Source organism: Strigops habroptila, chromosome 3 (assembly GCF_004027225.2).
Source record: "Strigops habroptila isolate Jane chromosome 3, bStrHab1.2.pri, whole genome shotgun sequence".
NCBI classification, from domain to species: domain Eukaryota; kingdom Metazoa; phylum Chordata; class Aves; order Psittaciformes; family Psittacidae; genus Strigops; species Strigops habroptila.
Genome location: NC_044279.2, coordinates 3,093,482 through 3,109,253, shown reverse-complemented (window position 1 = coordinate 3,109,253; position 15,772 = coordinate 3,093,482). Strand labels below are relative to the sequence as shown.

The 15,772-nt window shown below is 45.6% G+C and overlaps 1 protein-coding gene across 3 annotated transcripts in view; it reads right to left on the bottom strand.

Moving 5' to 3' along the window:
* Positions 1 to 15,772, bottom strand: part of PLXNA4 (plexin A4) — a 475,791-nt gene that overhangs the window by 53,094 nt on the left and 406,925 nt on the right. For all 3 annotated transcript variants that reach the window (XM_030479279.1, XM_030479280.1, XM_030479281.1), the window contains exons 17-21: positions 12,739 to 12,832; positions 9,806 to 10,045; positions 8,845 to 8,991; positions 2,792 to 3,026; positions 2,234 to 2,376 (exon numbers count right to left, since the gene is read on the bottom strand). In XM_030479279.1, the coding sequence (XP_030335139.1) occupies positions 2,234 to 2,376; positions 2,792 to 3,026; positions 8,845 to 8,991; positions 9,806 to 10,045; positions 12,739 to 12,832 (859 nt within the window). The remainder of the gene's footprint in view (positions 1 to 2,233; positions 2,377 to 2,791; positions 3,027 to 8,844; positions 8,992 to 9,805; positions 10,046 to 12,738; positions 12,833 to 15,772) is intronic.

Below are 15,772 nucleotides of genomic sequence, written 5' to 3'. Positions count from 1 at the left end.
GGATGCTGGAGAGCGACCTTCAGCAGGGACTGTAGTGATAGGACAAGGGGTGATGGGTTCAAACTGAAACAGGGGAAGTTCAGGTTAGATATAAAGCAGAAGTTCTTCCCTGTGAGGGTGGTGAGGTACTGGCACAGGGTGCCCAAAGAAGTGGTAAATGCCCCATCCCTGGCAGTGTTCAAGGCCAGGTTGGACAGTCTTGGCTGACATGGTCTAGTCTGTGGTGTCCCTGCCCGTGGCAGGGGGCTGTAACTGGGTGATTTTAAGGTCCTTTCCAACTCAAACCATTCTATGATTCTATGATTCTATGTGTGTATTAATAACCAACTAGGTTTGGCCTTTTAATCCAAAAGAAGTTGGCATGCTTAAACAACCAAATAATGCAAGGCCCTTAAAGAGTCATTACTTTTTCATTCTGGAAATGAGAGCTCTTAACTCTTTTGCATACAGACAATCAATTACTTAGTAAATAGCTTGAGACAACAAAGCAGCCACCACCCCTCATCCCGCCAATGATGATTTTTTAGCTCACTTGCTTGAACAGTTAGTATTGTCTATCCCCGGGTTATTATGGAGAATTAAAAAAGGAATAACAAGAAAAGTGTTTTGTACTGCATCTGGAAGCAGTTCATTAGCAAATGAACTGGAAAGAAGTAAGACTTGCCCACTGCGGGATGTGTGCCGGGGCCTTTTGCAACAAATAGCAGCTCCTTCTAGATCCTACAGAGAAGGGAGAAGAATGGGAACTGTTTTCCCTGATACGTTGGTAGCCAAGGATGTTGACACTGAAAGAGCTGTTGAAGCTTTACAGAGGATTAAGGGAAAAAAAAGGATTAATGAAATGAAAGGAAGAAGAGATCAAAGGTGGCAGGTTGAAACATTAGCTCTGTGTATCTCTATGTATCTGCATGTGGGAGCATCCACGCTAAAAGCTCTGTAGGGGTCAGATGCTGTTCTGTGGTCAGCTGGCTGAGGTTAATGAATACAGGGATTGAAATAGGCTGTGGGTATAATGAAAGTGTTTGTGTGTGTGTATACACATGTGAGAGATTCATCACCCCTTGTCTCTTGTACTTATGTGTTGAAGCTGCTGAGCTACTCTTCCTGAGGGAAAGCAGCTTGAGACCATTATACCAGCACCCCAAAGGCAAATATATAAAGGATTCAATGTGTAATTCAGCCTCCTACCCAATCCCACAAGTCCTCCTTGCAGATGGATCAGGGGTGTTAATGGTTCTTTCCATACAGTTTGATATATTTTGGCTCCCCTGAAAGGAAGGAGCAAAGACAAGCAGGCACCTCTGATTACGCAGCCAGCCAAGCATGGCATTGCCTGCGCCAGCTCCTGCTCCTCCTTCCTGCCAACTAACCCCAGTCTTGGCCTCCAGCAACCTCACCAGCCCATGCCAGAACCTCTCTGAAGCTCAGAGCTTGCCAAAGAGTCTGCAGAGAGCTCAGCCAATGACCTCTTTGGCCTTGGCCATGGCGTATCTTCTTCTCTAGCCCAGGTATCCCTAGAGCAGAGCCTGTCCATCTGCCAAAGCTGGTAACTGTTCTGCAACATGGGCAGACATCACCCAGGGTCCCATCACACTCATTGACACCAGGGAGGTCATGCAGGCTGTGTGTAGACCCCAGCACTGCTGGGCAATGTCTCACTGTCCTCCCAACTGCTGTGGTCTGGAGAGTTGAGGTAGAAGAGGCAGAAGTGGCCAGGATATGGGCAGGCTGATGCTGCAATTTTCTGTCCCCACTGCAAACCACAAAGCACAGCAAAGGTGAACCTCCTCCAGTGACAGCAGGTTATTTCTATAGGTGTTGCCACAGGAAGAGGCCCCTAGGTAGTGCGAGTGTCGTGCAAAGCTGGAGTGACACAGGCAACTATGCTGCTCTGCCATACAAGTATTTGTCCTGGCTCTGGCACAGCAGTAACTAATCTATCCAGTCTAAAAAACAAACCTCTTGGAGGCCAAGGAGAAGATTAATGGAGTAGCCCTCACGCACACAGATGTATGAGATTCTTCGCGACAGACGGGTGACCAAACAGAATTTAACATCTAAGATAGCAGCAAACATCCTCTCCTTTCAACCTGAATTCTTAGTGAGGTGCTGTTCCATCCCTGGTAGGACACAGTGTTGTAAGCCATTACATCCCCACCATTGACACATCTCTTGAATTCAGGACAGAACAGGGAGTCATGAGAGGAACCAGAAGCAGATGTTGATTTCTTACCTCCAGATCCCTCAGGACTGGATGATCTTCAATGCCAGGGAAAAGCACCCTCATGGTGTATGTTCGATAATCGAGGAAAGGGATTCCAGCTCCATCCAGATCGCTTGTGAGCTCGTGAATATCTGTCTGTAGCTCTGCAAAGGCTGGCACAAAAAAGGAAAGACTCATGTAGCAGTGACAGTCCAGATCTCCCTCACCATGATGGGAAAGGCCCTTAGACCAACATGCATGAAACAAAGATATAAATGGAGAAGATACGTGGAAAGGAAGAAGAAGGTGGGCAAGAGCAGTTCTAAGTGCTTCTTATAACACTGCCTTTCCACAGGGACATGTGCCAAGGTTCTCTGCGGACTTTTGAGTTACCAAATGTAGTTAGGATAGGGTGGAGGAAAGCTGAACTAAGGGAAAAAAGGCAAAACTAGATGAGACCCAGGGTTGAGCCACACCCAGAGGGTTCAACACTCCTTTTGCTTGTGATACTTTAGCTCAAAGCTTAGTGTCTGGATCCCTCTCTTCTACCGATACTGAAACAGTGTCAACCTTCCTTCCTCGTCCTACCTTCTTTGCACTCCAGTGCCACCCTGGACTCCAGGTTGTCCATCTGCATCTGCAGGCGCTTGAGGGTGAGGTCGCTTTCTCTGGATTTGCGCTTGTACGCGATCAGCACAGCCACAATGAAGATGATGAGCAGGCCACCGGCCACCGCAATGCTGACAATAGCTGGCAAGCTGAGAGGGCTGTCTGGGGAGATGTAGACCATCCCTGGGGAGAACTCCATCCCCCCTACACGAGCCTAGAGGGAAGGCAGGAAAGTTGCATTGAAACTGTTCAACAGCAGGAACACGTAGGAACTCCATCATCTACATCTACATCCTCCAAGGAGGTCAGAGAGAGACTCTTCGTCAGGGACTGTAGTGATACAACAAGGGTTTAAAGTGAAACAGGGGAGATTTAGGTTACATATAAGGAAGTTCTTCCCTGTGAGGGTGCTGAGGCGCTGGCACAGGGTGCCCAGAGAAGCTGTGGCTGCCCCATCCCTGGCAGTGTTCAAGGCCAGGTTGGACACAGGGGCTTGGAGCAACCTGCTCTAGTGGAAGGTGTCCCTGTCCCTGGCAGGGGGTTGGAACCAGATGATCTTAAGGCCCTTTTCAACCCAAATCATTCTATGATTTTATCTCCCTGACTAAGGCTGAATGATGACCTTGTCTCCCAAGCTAAACAAATCATGAAGTACTTGGATAGAGACCAGCTTAAAAACACCTGGACTGTCATATAGAAGCACCTCTATAGACAAAGTGTCCATGAACACAACCAACAAAGGACTAGTGGTGAGATAAATCTCACCACTCCTAATGCCCTGGCTACATACCAGTTTGGGCTTCATGCTGGGTTTTCCATTCCCTGTCCTGAACAGCTATATTGTGCTGGACTACCCTGATGACACTTAGGCCCAAAATGTGCACAGGACACACAGCTCATGGCTATGGTCTAATGGGTCCTAACCTCACAGTGGGACAGGGGACATCTGACCCAGACAGCACAGCAGCAGTCAATGCAGAAAATCACTCACAATTTGCTTCTGACTCTTCAACCAGAGAAAACTGTATCTGGAAGACACTGGGGTGGAAAAAACCAAGACAACAAAAGAATCCAAACAAATCCCACAGAGCCTGGCCCATGCTCTTTACAGCCCATCTCCTAACAATACATTGGCAGTGTAACTGCAAATGCTCATCAATGGGACAGGGAGCTGAATACAGCTATCTACTCTCCATGCCCTCTCAGAGGTTCCCAGTACTGTTACCAGCCTCTGGAACAAGCTGCTGTGCAAGAACCTTCTTCTTAACAGCCAGAATAAACCCTGCAAGTGGTACTGGTGCAAGCCCAACAAAATGCTTTGCTGAAATAAGTCTGTTAGTAGCCCATTTTTACAACATGAACACTGTTCCCAACAGTAATTCTACAGGGTACTACTGGCTCAAGGCTACTACAAGGTTGTTCAAGACTATTTGTAGACTAGGACAAGTTTGAGTCGCAGGGAAAAAACACTGCTGACTAGCCTGAGGTATAAAAGAAGGTTTCTAGGACTCTGTTGTGGTTGGGGAACACTGGTTATAGATTAATGAAAAGCCAGGAAGATGCCCTGAAAAGAGCTTGAAGGATAGTGACTTGGTGATGAGCCCCATCGCTTCACCCCAGCTGAGCTTTTTCATAGAGAGGCATAGCAGTCACTGTGAGCATCATAGAATCACAGAATGGTTTCGGTTGGAAGGGACCTTAAAGCTCATCCAGTTCCAAGCCCCTGCCACGGGCAGGGACACCTTCCACTAGAGCAGGTTGCTCCAAGCCCCTGTGTCCAACCTGGCCTTGAACACTGCCAGGGATGGGGCAGCCACAGCTTCTCTGGGCAACCTGTGCCAGCGCCTCAGCACCCTCACAGGGAAGAGCTTCTTCCTGGTGTCTAAAATCCACCCTCTTTCAGTTTAATGTCTGTCTAAGATGTCTTTCGGTTTAAGATGTCTGGTTTGCCCTAGGCTGTTCCTCAGTGGTTCTTGGCCAAAGCCAACTAGCTGTAACCCTTACGTCCTGAACAGAACAAAAGAGAATGTCTGAAAAAAATCCATCTACAAAATCCTCTTACGCCATTTTGGGATGGGATCTAGAGATAATAACGTCCACAATGAGAAATGAAACCAAACTTAAACTCATCTGACCAGGTAATAAAGTTTCAAGATGACCATTCGTGTAGTATGACGTTGATGACTTGTAGAGCATCTTCAGCCGCCAAAGAACAACTCAGCACCCAGGTAAGTTGAGGATGCAGTGGTAACTAGTTTTCCCACCCACCTCACTTATAAAGCCTGCATAGGGCAAAGGTTTGGCACTGGCAGGTGGCATGACCAAATGAGCAACTTCAGGGGAAGTTTAGGTTAAATATAAGGAAGAATTTCTTCCCTGTGAGGGTGCTGAGGCACTGGCACAGGGTGCCCAGAGAACCTGTGGCTGCCCCATCCCTGGCAGTGTTCAAGGCCAGGTTGGACACAGGGGCTTGGAGCAACCTGCTCTAGTGGAAGATGTCCCTGCCTGTGGCAGGGGGTTGGGACTGGGTGAGCTTTAAGATCCTTTGCAACCCAAACTTATGATTCTATGAGAAGACAAACTGCCATGGTTCACATGATAATCTATGCAATAAAAACTGTCGCCTTTTGCCCTAGACTATTGTCCCAAATCCCTTCAGCTCACTAGGTTGCAAAATTTCCTTCCTGTCACAGTGGATCAATAAATAGATTCATGATATTTCGTTTTCTGTTTCCAACAGTGGCCCTTTATCTCCAAGCCCTGGAGTCAGACGAGTCCATTCAAGGGGTATCAAACTAGAATCAAACAATCCCATCCCAATCCCCAGTGCAGGTCTGTCCTCAAAGCCCACTGAGAAGCCCATCTCGATGGGTGGGATTCCTCTCACCAAACATTAGACATGGACATCTGAGTTCGATGTTACACTTAGGCTTTCAGAGTCAATACAGAGAAAAAGCACTTTTAGAGTTTGATTTATGTGAGCTGCTTTTGAAACCTCCTTTGACATTAGGATGAGACGTTTTACTCACTGGAAGTTCCTATTTCTTTCCATTAACTATAAGGGGATCTAGACTCCTAGAGGTAGGTGTCTAACAAAGTTAGCCCCAGTGTGTTCCTCTCTAAAGGTGGTTTCAACACTGGGAAGGTCTCACAGTCTATGAATCAAACTACCATGATCTGAGGGAATCTGTATCTTGAAGAAGAAAGCCTGCAGCATTTAGAAGAAAAACAAACAAATATGTAAGTATAGCCCTATTTTATTTCTTAGGCACTAAGTTTTTCTGAAGGAAGCTATTTATACCTTCCAGAAGACTGAACATGAGCTCTCCATATCACCAAACAACAGTTTGACCACATGTTAAGCCTATTAATCGTGAATTTGTTCTAAATGACGCTATGGCAGAGACCACTTTTCTCCAGCAAACTCTTAGGGGCCACCTGTAGCAGTCCAGAAGTTCCTGTTGTGCAAAACTTGTCTGTGGTAGTGTCTTTCCTAGTGCAAGTTTGCCTTGACCAAAGGTAAGTATCTACCTTAGGATGACATGAAATGTGCCTTGAGCTTCAGCTGGTGTATTTGACCGTCTCTCCATTCACTATATAAAAAGTCCAGTGTGACTTTCAATATGTAAGTGCCTACACTAGATACCAGCAACCCTTCAGATGTACTGGACTTCATTGCAGACCTTCTCCAACATAGTTACTCATGGTTCTTCTTCATGTCTCATTTTTTCTTTGGAAAAGAGCTTGCCTCTGAGTTTTAGTCAATCTTTTTTAACAAACAATTGCTCAGGCCTTTTAGTTCTTTCCTTTTCTGTCAAGTAGTTAACACTGTCATTGTATAAAAGACAGCTGAACTGGATCAAAACCATGTTGACATCAGTGTGTGTCATTGTCACTGTTCTTCCCTTAGAAATAATCTCAGCGTTGCAATGGTTGATGCACTCCCACAGTCCCCTCACTTTGCAAGAAACGGTTTGCTCAGCAATTTACTCAAGGTCACACAGTAAATCATTGGCAGAAACAAGAGGAGGACTTGGGAGAGCTACCTGTCAATTATTCTGGCCATCAAAGTGACATTCATGTGAAACATAAGGATATATTTTGTACCAACCCAAGCAACAGCAATGCTGTGCAATGCTGGAGGAGGCATTTCCCAGCCCAGCTGTCCCCCTGTTAAGTCCCTCATGCAAAGCCCATCCTCGAGCACTGGCCTCCATTGCAGGTGACCTTCTGTACTTGGTTCCCAGCCCAGACGCTGTCAAACATTGCCTCAGTGTTGGCAGTTAAACAAGAAATCTTTAACTTGCCCTAATACTGATGCTTATGAACAGGCTTCAACAGGACCATCTTCTCGTGTTTGCAGCAACATCTCTTGTTTGATCAGCATCCTCAAAAAGGAATTATTTTCTCTTCATCAGGGACTGTAGTGATAGGACAAGGGGTGATGGATTTAAACTTGAACACGGGAAGTTCAGGTTAGATATAAGAAAGAAGTTCTTCCCTGTGAGGGTGGTGAGGCACCGGCACAGGTTGTCCAAAGAAGTGGTAAATGCTCCATCCCTGGCAGTGTTCAAGGCCAGGTTGGACAGAGACTTGGGTGACATGGTCTAGTGTAGAGGTGCCCCCGTCCATGGCAGGGGGGTTGGAACTGAATGATCTTAAGGTCCTTTCCAACCCAAACCGTTCTATGGTTCTATGTTTTTTTCTCAGTGGCTTCACTTAAGCTGTCCCAAGCTGCAGGAGCAACGGAGTCTTTCCAGTTACTAAGACCTGACCAGATGTTCATCCTCCCTGATCCCCAGGGGTTGATTATTGCTCAACTGACTTTGAGTTTTCTCTCTCTAGGACTGGCTTTGTCCATCTCTGCCTAACCATATGTTTAATTATATTCATGAAAATGACAGGGAACATACATCGCCTTGTTCAAAAAGCTTTGGTATTGACCCAGAGAAAATCCCTTCACTTCTTTATTGCTCCTCTTGGAGCATCTTAATGTGCTTTATAACGAATCGAGAGCCATGGTATATTTGCATGGCTGAAAAGGGTTATTCCCTCTATTTTCCAGATGACAAACTTTGGCACAGAGAAGTTTAGTTGCCAGCAGGAGGTGTCCCAGCAGCAGTCACAAACAAGACCCAAAAGGGTCACCACAAACTCTATCTTCTATAAGTTCCCAGAAAAATCTTTTTAAAGAGTGTGTCTCTATCAACCTCCCTGAGTCTCACTGCATTACAATAAATAAATATGTGACAGATACAGCTCTGGGAGGGCAACAGAGAGATGGGGAAAAGTTGATCACAAGGAATGAGCAACATCAATCATTCGTATGTCTGATGTCAGTTTGTTTGCTTTTTGTGTGCTTCCACCCACAGCTCGGTACAGCTCAGATGAGTTTGCTGATGCACTGTTTATCAAGCAAGAGAACTGAGGAATGCAGATTACTGAGAGGAGAGTAAAGGAGGAGTGAATAAATCAATGGTGAGAGGAGGAGAAGCTCCCTCTGATGTAATCACTAAGTCTATTTTTCACAGGTTCCAAGAAAGATCTGCAGGAGTATCCTAAGTTTTATAGATATCAAAACCTGAAAGTCAAGTCACACTATAGTCCATATACTGCTTTTTTGTTTTTATTCCTACATAAAGGCAAATTTTAGCCACCAGCATATTAGTAATTGCTGGGGACTGCTGAATTTAACAAAGTATGTCACATAGGGAACACATTACATACATGAACTCACATGAGCATCAAGGGTTCATACAGCACGTACAAAAACAGAAGAGAGGCAAACATTGTTAAAGGGTTTTGATTATGAAATGTTTCTCATTACCCATAAAGATCTCCAGGTTACTCTTTTACTTCTCTAAGTTACTCTTGATGAGGATATTATATCAAGATGGGACCCTGATGCTTACATGATCTACAGAAGGCAAACAGTGATACAAACTCCTTGGAGACCTCTGCCAGCTCTTCAACACTGGTGTGCCCTCCCAACCCACCCAGGGAGGGAAGGCTGAGGTTCAAGCATCACTTACCATCACTTTGTGCCTTCCTATGAGGTTTGGAGATTCACACAGTAGCTGCACATCTGATACAGTCACTGCACAGGGCTTCTCACCAACCAAAACTGTGTAGTTCAGCTTGGCATTCCCTCCTGCCACTGGTGGGATCAGGTTCTTGCCCTGGATAGAAAGGAATATCACCCCGCACCCAAAAAAACCACACATCAGGAAAGAGTTTGCCTTCACCTCTAGTTCCTGTGACACCAGTGTTAACATTGCACTTAACATTTGTGGTTCACCATTTGCTAACACAGACAGGAAAAGACAAGTTAGGAAGTCATGCAGAGGACAGCATGATGGGTATGGACTGTAATCAGTTCAAAACAGCCTGTCTTGCTCCTCTCTTTCCAGAACTAAATGAGAAATGTTGTATAGAAATCTTGCACAAACAAGAACATATTCAGGCAAGTAAGACAGATCCCTTTCCAAACATGCAAGATGTTATTCTGCAGGCACAATGGTTTCTTTCCATATGCACCACGTACAAGTGCTGATACAAAAATGCTTAATCATAAAGTTCCTTCTCTGTATTGCTGTCCAGATTAAGAAATGACAAAAGACTGGTGTAGGAATTAAACAGGGGTGAGAGGAAAGTCTTGAAAACCCAAGAAAGAAATAGATGTAGGTATCTAATTTCTAGCCCTGTTGCAGTTCTTCTATGGTGAACAGCAGTGGGTACAAATTTAGACTGCACATAGCTAAAGACAGCAGGAGTTTATCTATTTTAGCTATGAGTATTGGCAGATGCTGAGCAGTGATTGGTGTCTGCAGATGGTGGCTCTGATATGATGTGATATGGTAGGTACAATGAATAAAGGAAATTTCTGGGATGCAATCAGGATACCACTATGATTTCCAGGGCACTGGCAGACACGGAGAGGCAATAGCAGCATGAGTTTGTCCTTTGTCATCCAGTCCTTGGCCCCCAACTCACCTTCAGTATGATGGGACTTCCTGGCTTCAGTTCTAGGATCCCCGAGGGATTGAAAACCTCAAAGATAGGGTTAGGGTAGTAGGTGAAGTTGGTTTTGTTGAGAATCAGCAGGGACTGCACGTTGTCAAGAATGAAGCCAAACTCCTCTGGACGCTCTGCAAGCTCAGACTGGTGATTAGGGTCAACAGCCAGGGCTGGAGCCTGGCAGGTCATCTCTGTGCTGTTCTGCACCTCACAGTTCTGGAGAAAGAAAACCAACACAAAGAGGGCTTATAGAAAATGCCTCCATCCCTCCTGGTAGGCAGATACCTCCCTGTGAAATGCTAGCTTACCTACAGCCAGAGGACAGGGAGGACCTCCTTGGTTAGTGTGAGACAGTTTGGTGCTCCATTGCTTAAAACATACCCCATACCCATCACACAGTCAAGGCTGGGAAGGATTTAGGAAAGCTTTGCTGGGGTAGGTGTGTGGAGAAGTTTGCACTGCAATTGGGCATCCTGTGGTCCTCTGCCCTGAGGGAGCACCGCCTCTGGTGTTGCCGGTGTCAACATCTTCCCCTAACCTCATTTCCTTCTGGAAATAGAAATGTCTTCCTGTTTTATGTACAGCAGAGACTAGTCAAAGCCTTACTACCACCCTGCAATTAGCTCACGCACTCCAAGGATCACTCCAAAAGAGTATGTGTAGTGCATACACTACACTATTTGAGTGCATATCTCAGCTGTGCCCAAGGTTCCTGTTTGAACATCAGGTTGTCTCAAATGAAGCCCAGGAAGCTGGAGAGATGAAGACAACAGGGTAGGTCTCAGGAAACCTTGGAGTTTGGGTCCAGCCCTGCTGAAGACCTGCTTTTTTGTGTATTTGAGAAATGGGTAATAGATTGTGAAAGGTGTTTTACCCTTTCTCCCATGTTAAAGGACTAAGAATTAGATGTCTGGCACTCCTTCAGGATCTGAGCTTTCATGTTTCTATACTGTGGCAGCTAGCACAATGCATCCTGGTCTCACCATGAACCAACAGGCTCTGTTAGAAACAGCACCAGCCCTGCAGGATCCCAGCTGTGCTTGATGAGATAGCCTTCTCCAAGTTAGTCTGATACCTCCAGCACTGAGAGCACACTCATTATCACAGCTAGCATAGCTCAAGTGCTAATATGTCTTTGGTTCAAATCAATAGAGAGTTAAGTGAGTTGGACCAGTTAGTTTCATATTGTAAAGTAAGTCAGTCAGATGTTCTTAGCTGTAACAAGGAAGAATAGGCACCAGAGTACTTCCCAGCACAAAACTGATAGGCAATTCTACATGGGCAAGTGTGAGACGATGAATAGGCTTCATCATCTGCACAATGGCATGATTGTTTGAGAGCACTCTGTCAGGCAAGAGCTGGAGTCTGCTGGAAGAATAAGGTGAAGTCATGCAGGCTTCTAATTCTGCAGGAAAGCTGGAGAAGTGTTTGGTGGTGCTGTACCAAGAAACACAACACATTCTAAAGGATACCTGTGAATATGCATAATCAGTTCATGAGGGACTAGGAAGGAGATTGTCAGTCAAGATTTACACCAGACCCAGAAACCAATCTCAACAGAAATTTCCTGAATCTGATAGTGTGAGAGGCAACAAAATTGCTTTGGATTTGGGAGATATGAGTTCATGGCAGAGCAGGGATAAGACCAAACTTCAGGTGTCTCCATCTGCAAACTGCAGATGCAAATGAATCTACCTCATATATTCCTGTATTTTCTTTTTGGGTCTACCACAGTTTCACCATTGTTCATGTGGCAGTAGGTTATTTTGATGCCCACAAAGTGCTTTGAGAACCTTGGGTGGAAAGCCCATGGATTAATCTTAAAATCTGAGAATCCATCTGTTTTTCATTTTTGGAGCCTTTTTCTTCTGGGATGCTCTTTCATGCTTGGTCCCAGGAAGTGCCCATGCATAGGCAACACCTTTTAGGATGCTCTTAGAATCATAGAATCATAGACTGGTTGTGTTGGAAGGGACCTTAAAGCTCACACAGCTCCAACCCCTTGCCATGGGCAGGGACACCTTCCACTAGAGCAGGTTGCTCCAAGCCCCTGTGTCCAACCTGGCCTTGAACACTGCCAGGGATGGGGCAGCCACAGCTTCTCTGGGCACCCTGTGCCAGCGCCTCACCACCCTCACAGGGAAGAACTTCTTCATCATATCTAACCTAAATCTCCCTTGTTTAAGGCCCAAAATCTCCCCTGTTTAAATCTCCCCTGTTGCATGGTCCCATCCTCCAACCTACTGTAGGTGCAAGTGCTGCCTGCTCCCGAGTCTTCTAATTGGAGGCGCTAAACTCACACCTTTTGCAGCTCTATCTGGAGCTGCTCAGCAGCTATTGGTAACTGGCTCCTTCCAAGTGAATTGTCCACCCAGACCTTGGTCAAGCTCTGCTGGCCTCCACAGAGTTGCTTCTGATTCCTCAGTGGTCACTGAGAGCTGAATTAGGCTGTAAATTTAGCTGGATAAACCTCAATATGCTGCTGCAGGATCCCAAATAGTTCAGGGAGTGGACACAGTAGTACCAAAGAGTATTAATCACAGTATTTTCTGATCCCAGCACACTCAGCTAATAACCTGAGTACAGGTCTACTTATGCACAGGTATAACTGATACTAACACAGGTTATACACAGGCCAATAGAGAGGACAGGTAACCTTGAGCCAAGAGAAGAAAGGCTCAGCAGACACTGGAGCTGAACAACCCTTCATGATACCTCTCTCTGTTCCCTTTTTTGTCCAGTGCTCCTTCCTGGAGAGAGATTACCCCTCATGGAGAGCTAATCCTTCTGAAAGCAAGCCATGCCCTCTTTTCTGGATGCAGTAGGAGATGTCAACCTGCAGAGCAGTTTAGCCAGCCCCAGTCACCACCCTGGACATGCCCCATTCCCAGCTCAGCAGTCATACTCACGTTGACATGTTCCTTTCCACCGTGCTTGGCCCGGATCTGAGGGTTTTGAATAAGGTCTAGATGAGTTCCCCACACTGCAATGGGCGTGTTGCCACTAGAGAAGAAGAAATGGAAGAAAAGCATGAACTTAGCTTAATAAATATCAGGACTGATTGAACTAGCAATGGTATTCCTAAATGTTGATTGCAAATGATCTGACCATATCTCATAGTCCCATAGGAAGGGAAAACAAACCAAAGCAAGCAATTTTATTCATTCATTCATTCATAAGGGAAGAAAAAAGTAAACCTATATTCTTGCTAAATCTGTCACATCAAGCAGCATTTGGGTGTTTTTCCTTGTTAGGACTCAGCAATCACAATCTTCAGTAATGAGAAGAAGAGTGGGAAATTTAACAGGGGCTCTTCAGAATGGTCCACAGGCTGTATCTGCTATATCACTAAAGGAAAGGAGCCCAAAAAAACACTCATAGGCACGATCCCGCGCAAGCAGCTCTTGAGAATTCAGAGCTAACTTGGTTGAAGTCTGTAGTCCCATCTTGCGCATTAAACCTGCTATAAAAACATCACCCTGAATAAGATTATGCTGCCTCAGTGAAGACACTTCAGTGCTGCCAGGGAACGTGGGCCTGCAGCATCTAGAAGAATCAATCATAGAATGGATTGGGTTTGAAAAGACCTGAAGACCAACCCCCTGCCATGGACAAGGATGCCTCACCCTAAACCATGTCACAGCTGAAGTCTTCAGCTTTGGTGTGCACAAGGCACTTGCTTGGTTTCCTTTTGGTGACCCAGGCTGTGTGTGTCAGATCCAACATATGACAGAACAGAGATTTCCAGTCACTGTGTCCCTTTGCTCAGACAAGGACTAGTCTTCTGAGAAACCCAATTCACAAAAGCCACAACCATCTCCTGGTGGATTTTCTCACTTTTATAACATCTATTTCACCCCGGCTTACGATGGGGAGATGTGGATGGATTTACTGCAACCACTGTCACCTGAAGGAAATAGCTTTCAGAAACAACCTTCTTTCCTTTCCCTTGCCTCTTCCAGCTGCAGCCAGCAGTGCTTTTTGTGGGACTTTAGGGAGAGGAGGAGAAGGAGGAAGGAAACTGTGAAGGAGCATTCCCAGGCTTTAGAAGGAGCTGCTGCATGGGTTGGCTTTGAACGCTGTGTTAAGGGGAAAGGTTCACCACTGGCTGCTTTGACCATCCCAACTAGAAACAGCATTGCTCTACCAGCGTGAGCTCTCCCTTTTCAGCATTGTGGTGGAGGGAACGTGATGCAAGGGTTGAAGTGGGAATAGTTATCCAAGAAAGCACAGGATGAGGAAATGTCATCAATGGACACCCCCATTCCTGAATGTTTCCCAAGGTGAGGAGTGCTCTCATTGGTTTCAGCACCTGCCTCCATAACTCCCTTTGGAAACTGTCCAGGCTGCAACTTATTTCCTGGAGCACTCTGCTGAGAATGGGAGGTCATGTAGAAAACAGTGGGATTGGAAAAAGAAAGCTCAGAATCCCCTTCCTGCCTCCAGGTAAACCTGCACACACGAAAGGTGAAACAAGTGCGTTATAGATGAGAAAACACCAGAGAATAAACATACTGTCAGGAAGAAGCTTGTATTGGCCAACAGATCACCCCCATTCCTGACCTTTGTTTTCCATGTTCCTCATTTATCTTCCATTATTAATCAGAGGAGGGTAGGAGTGAATGCAAATACATTCTCTGCTCAGCAGGACAGTCACCAGGTTTCAGTGAGCTGGCCATGGCCAACTGGGACTGTGCTTCAGCCCCTCTAGTTAAATCCACACTGATAAACCAGATAGCCAGAACATAAGATCAGACACTGGCTGGTGGCCATAGACGCTGATAGGCTGTTAGTAGTAGCCCAGGCAATGGCCGGTTATGGTTCAAGGGATAGCAAGGGTCAGGGAGCACCCCCAACAAGCAGGATAGGTGAAGCTAAACTGCTTTTGAAGGAGGAAAGATCACAGGTGGTACAGATGAGGCCTATGCATGCTTTCTGGCTTCAGGACCAAAGAATAAAATCATAGAATCACGGAATGGTTTGGGTTGGAAGGGACCTTAAAGCTCACCCAGTTCCAAGCCCCTGCCAAGGGCAGGGACACCTTCCACTAGAGCAGGTTGCTCCAAGCCCCTGTGTCCAACCTGGCCTTGAACACTGCCAGGGATGGGGCAGCCACAGCTTCTCTGGGCACCCTGTGCCAGCGCCTCACCACCCTCACAGGGAAGAAATTCTTCCTAATATCTCATCTAAATTAGACCTGGATTAAGTACCTACTACTTTAAACATCGCCAGTGTGACTAAGAAGCCTGTAAATTTGAAGTCTTGAGACACAAGTTCTGTTAAAGAGATTAAAGAGATTGTCACACTGGTATCTTTAGGCAGATGCTCCTACATTCTGTGACATTTCTCTGAGAGGTTCTTTATAGTTTTTCATTCAAGTAATGCCTGTACAGACTGATCCATGTTAAGGACAACATTTGACCTTGAGTTTTGCAGAGTATCTCAAGTTCTTGCTGTCTGAAACCATCTGCTGCGATGGGAAATTTCTAATGGGAAACTTTATGGGGCAAAACCACATTTTGACATTTCCATAAGATCTGCTTGGGTGGTTGAGTTTTCTTGAATGCACAGGGGATCTCTTCTGAAGTCACACATCCACTTACAAGAGATCTCCTCCTTTCTGCCTTGCAGAAAAAATACCCTCTCCCCAAAAGTCAGCTTCATACTAAGTATTCTTGAAATCATAGGATCATAGAATGGTTTTGGTTGGAAACGACCTAAAGACCATCTAGTTCCAACCCCCCTGCCCAGGGAGAGGTCGCTCACCAGAAACCAGAAGAGAAGTGTATAAACCAATTGTTCTTTCTCCACTGTCCTGGTCCTTCTGGATTTTTGGCTGTGAGCTTTTATATTTTTTGTTATTATTTCTTCTTATTATTAATCTCTTCTGCCTCAAACTAGAAAGGATTTTGTATCTTTACTCAGCTGAAAGTTTTACATGTT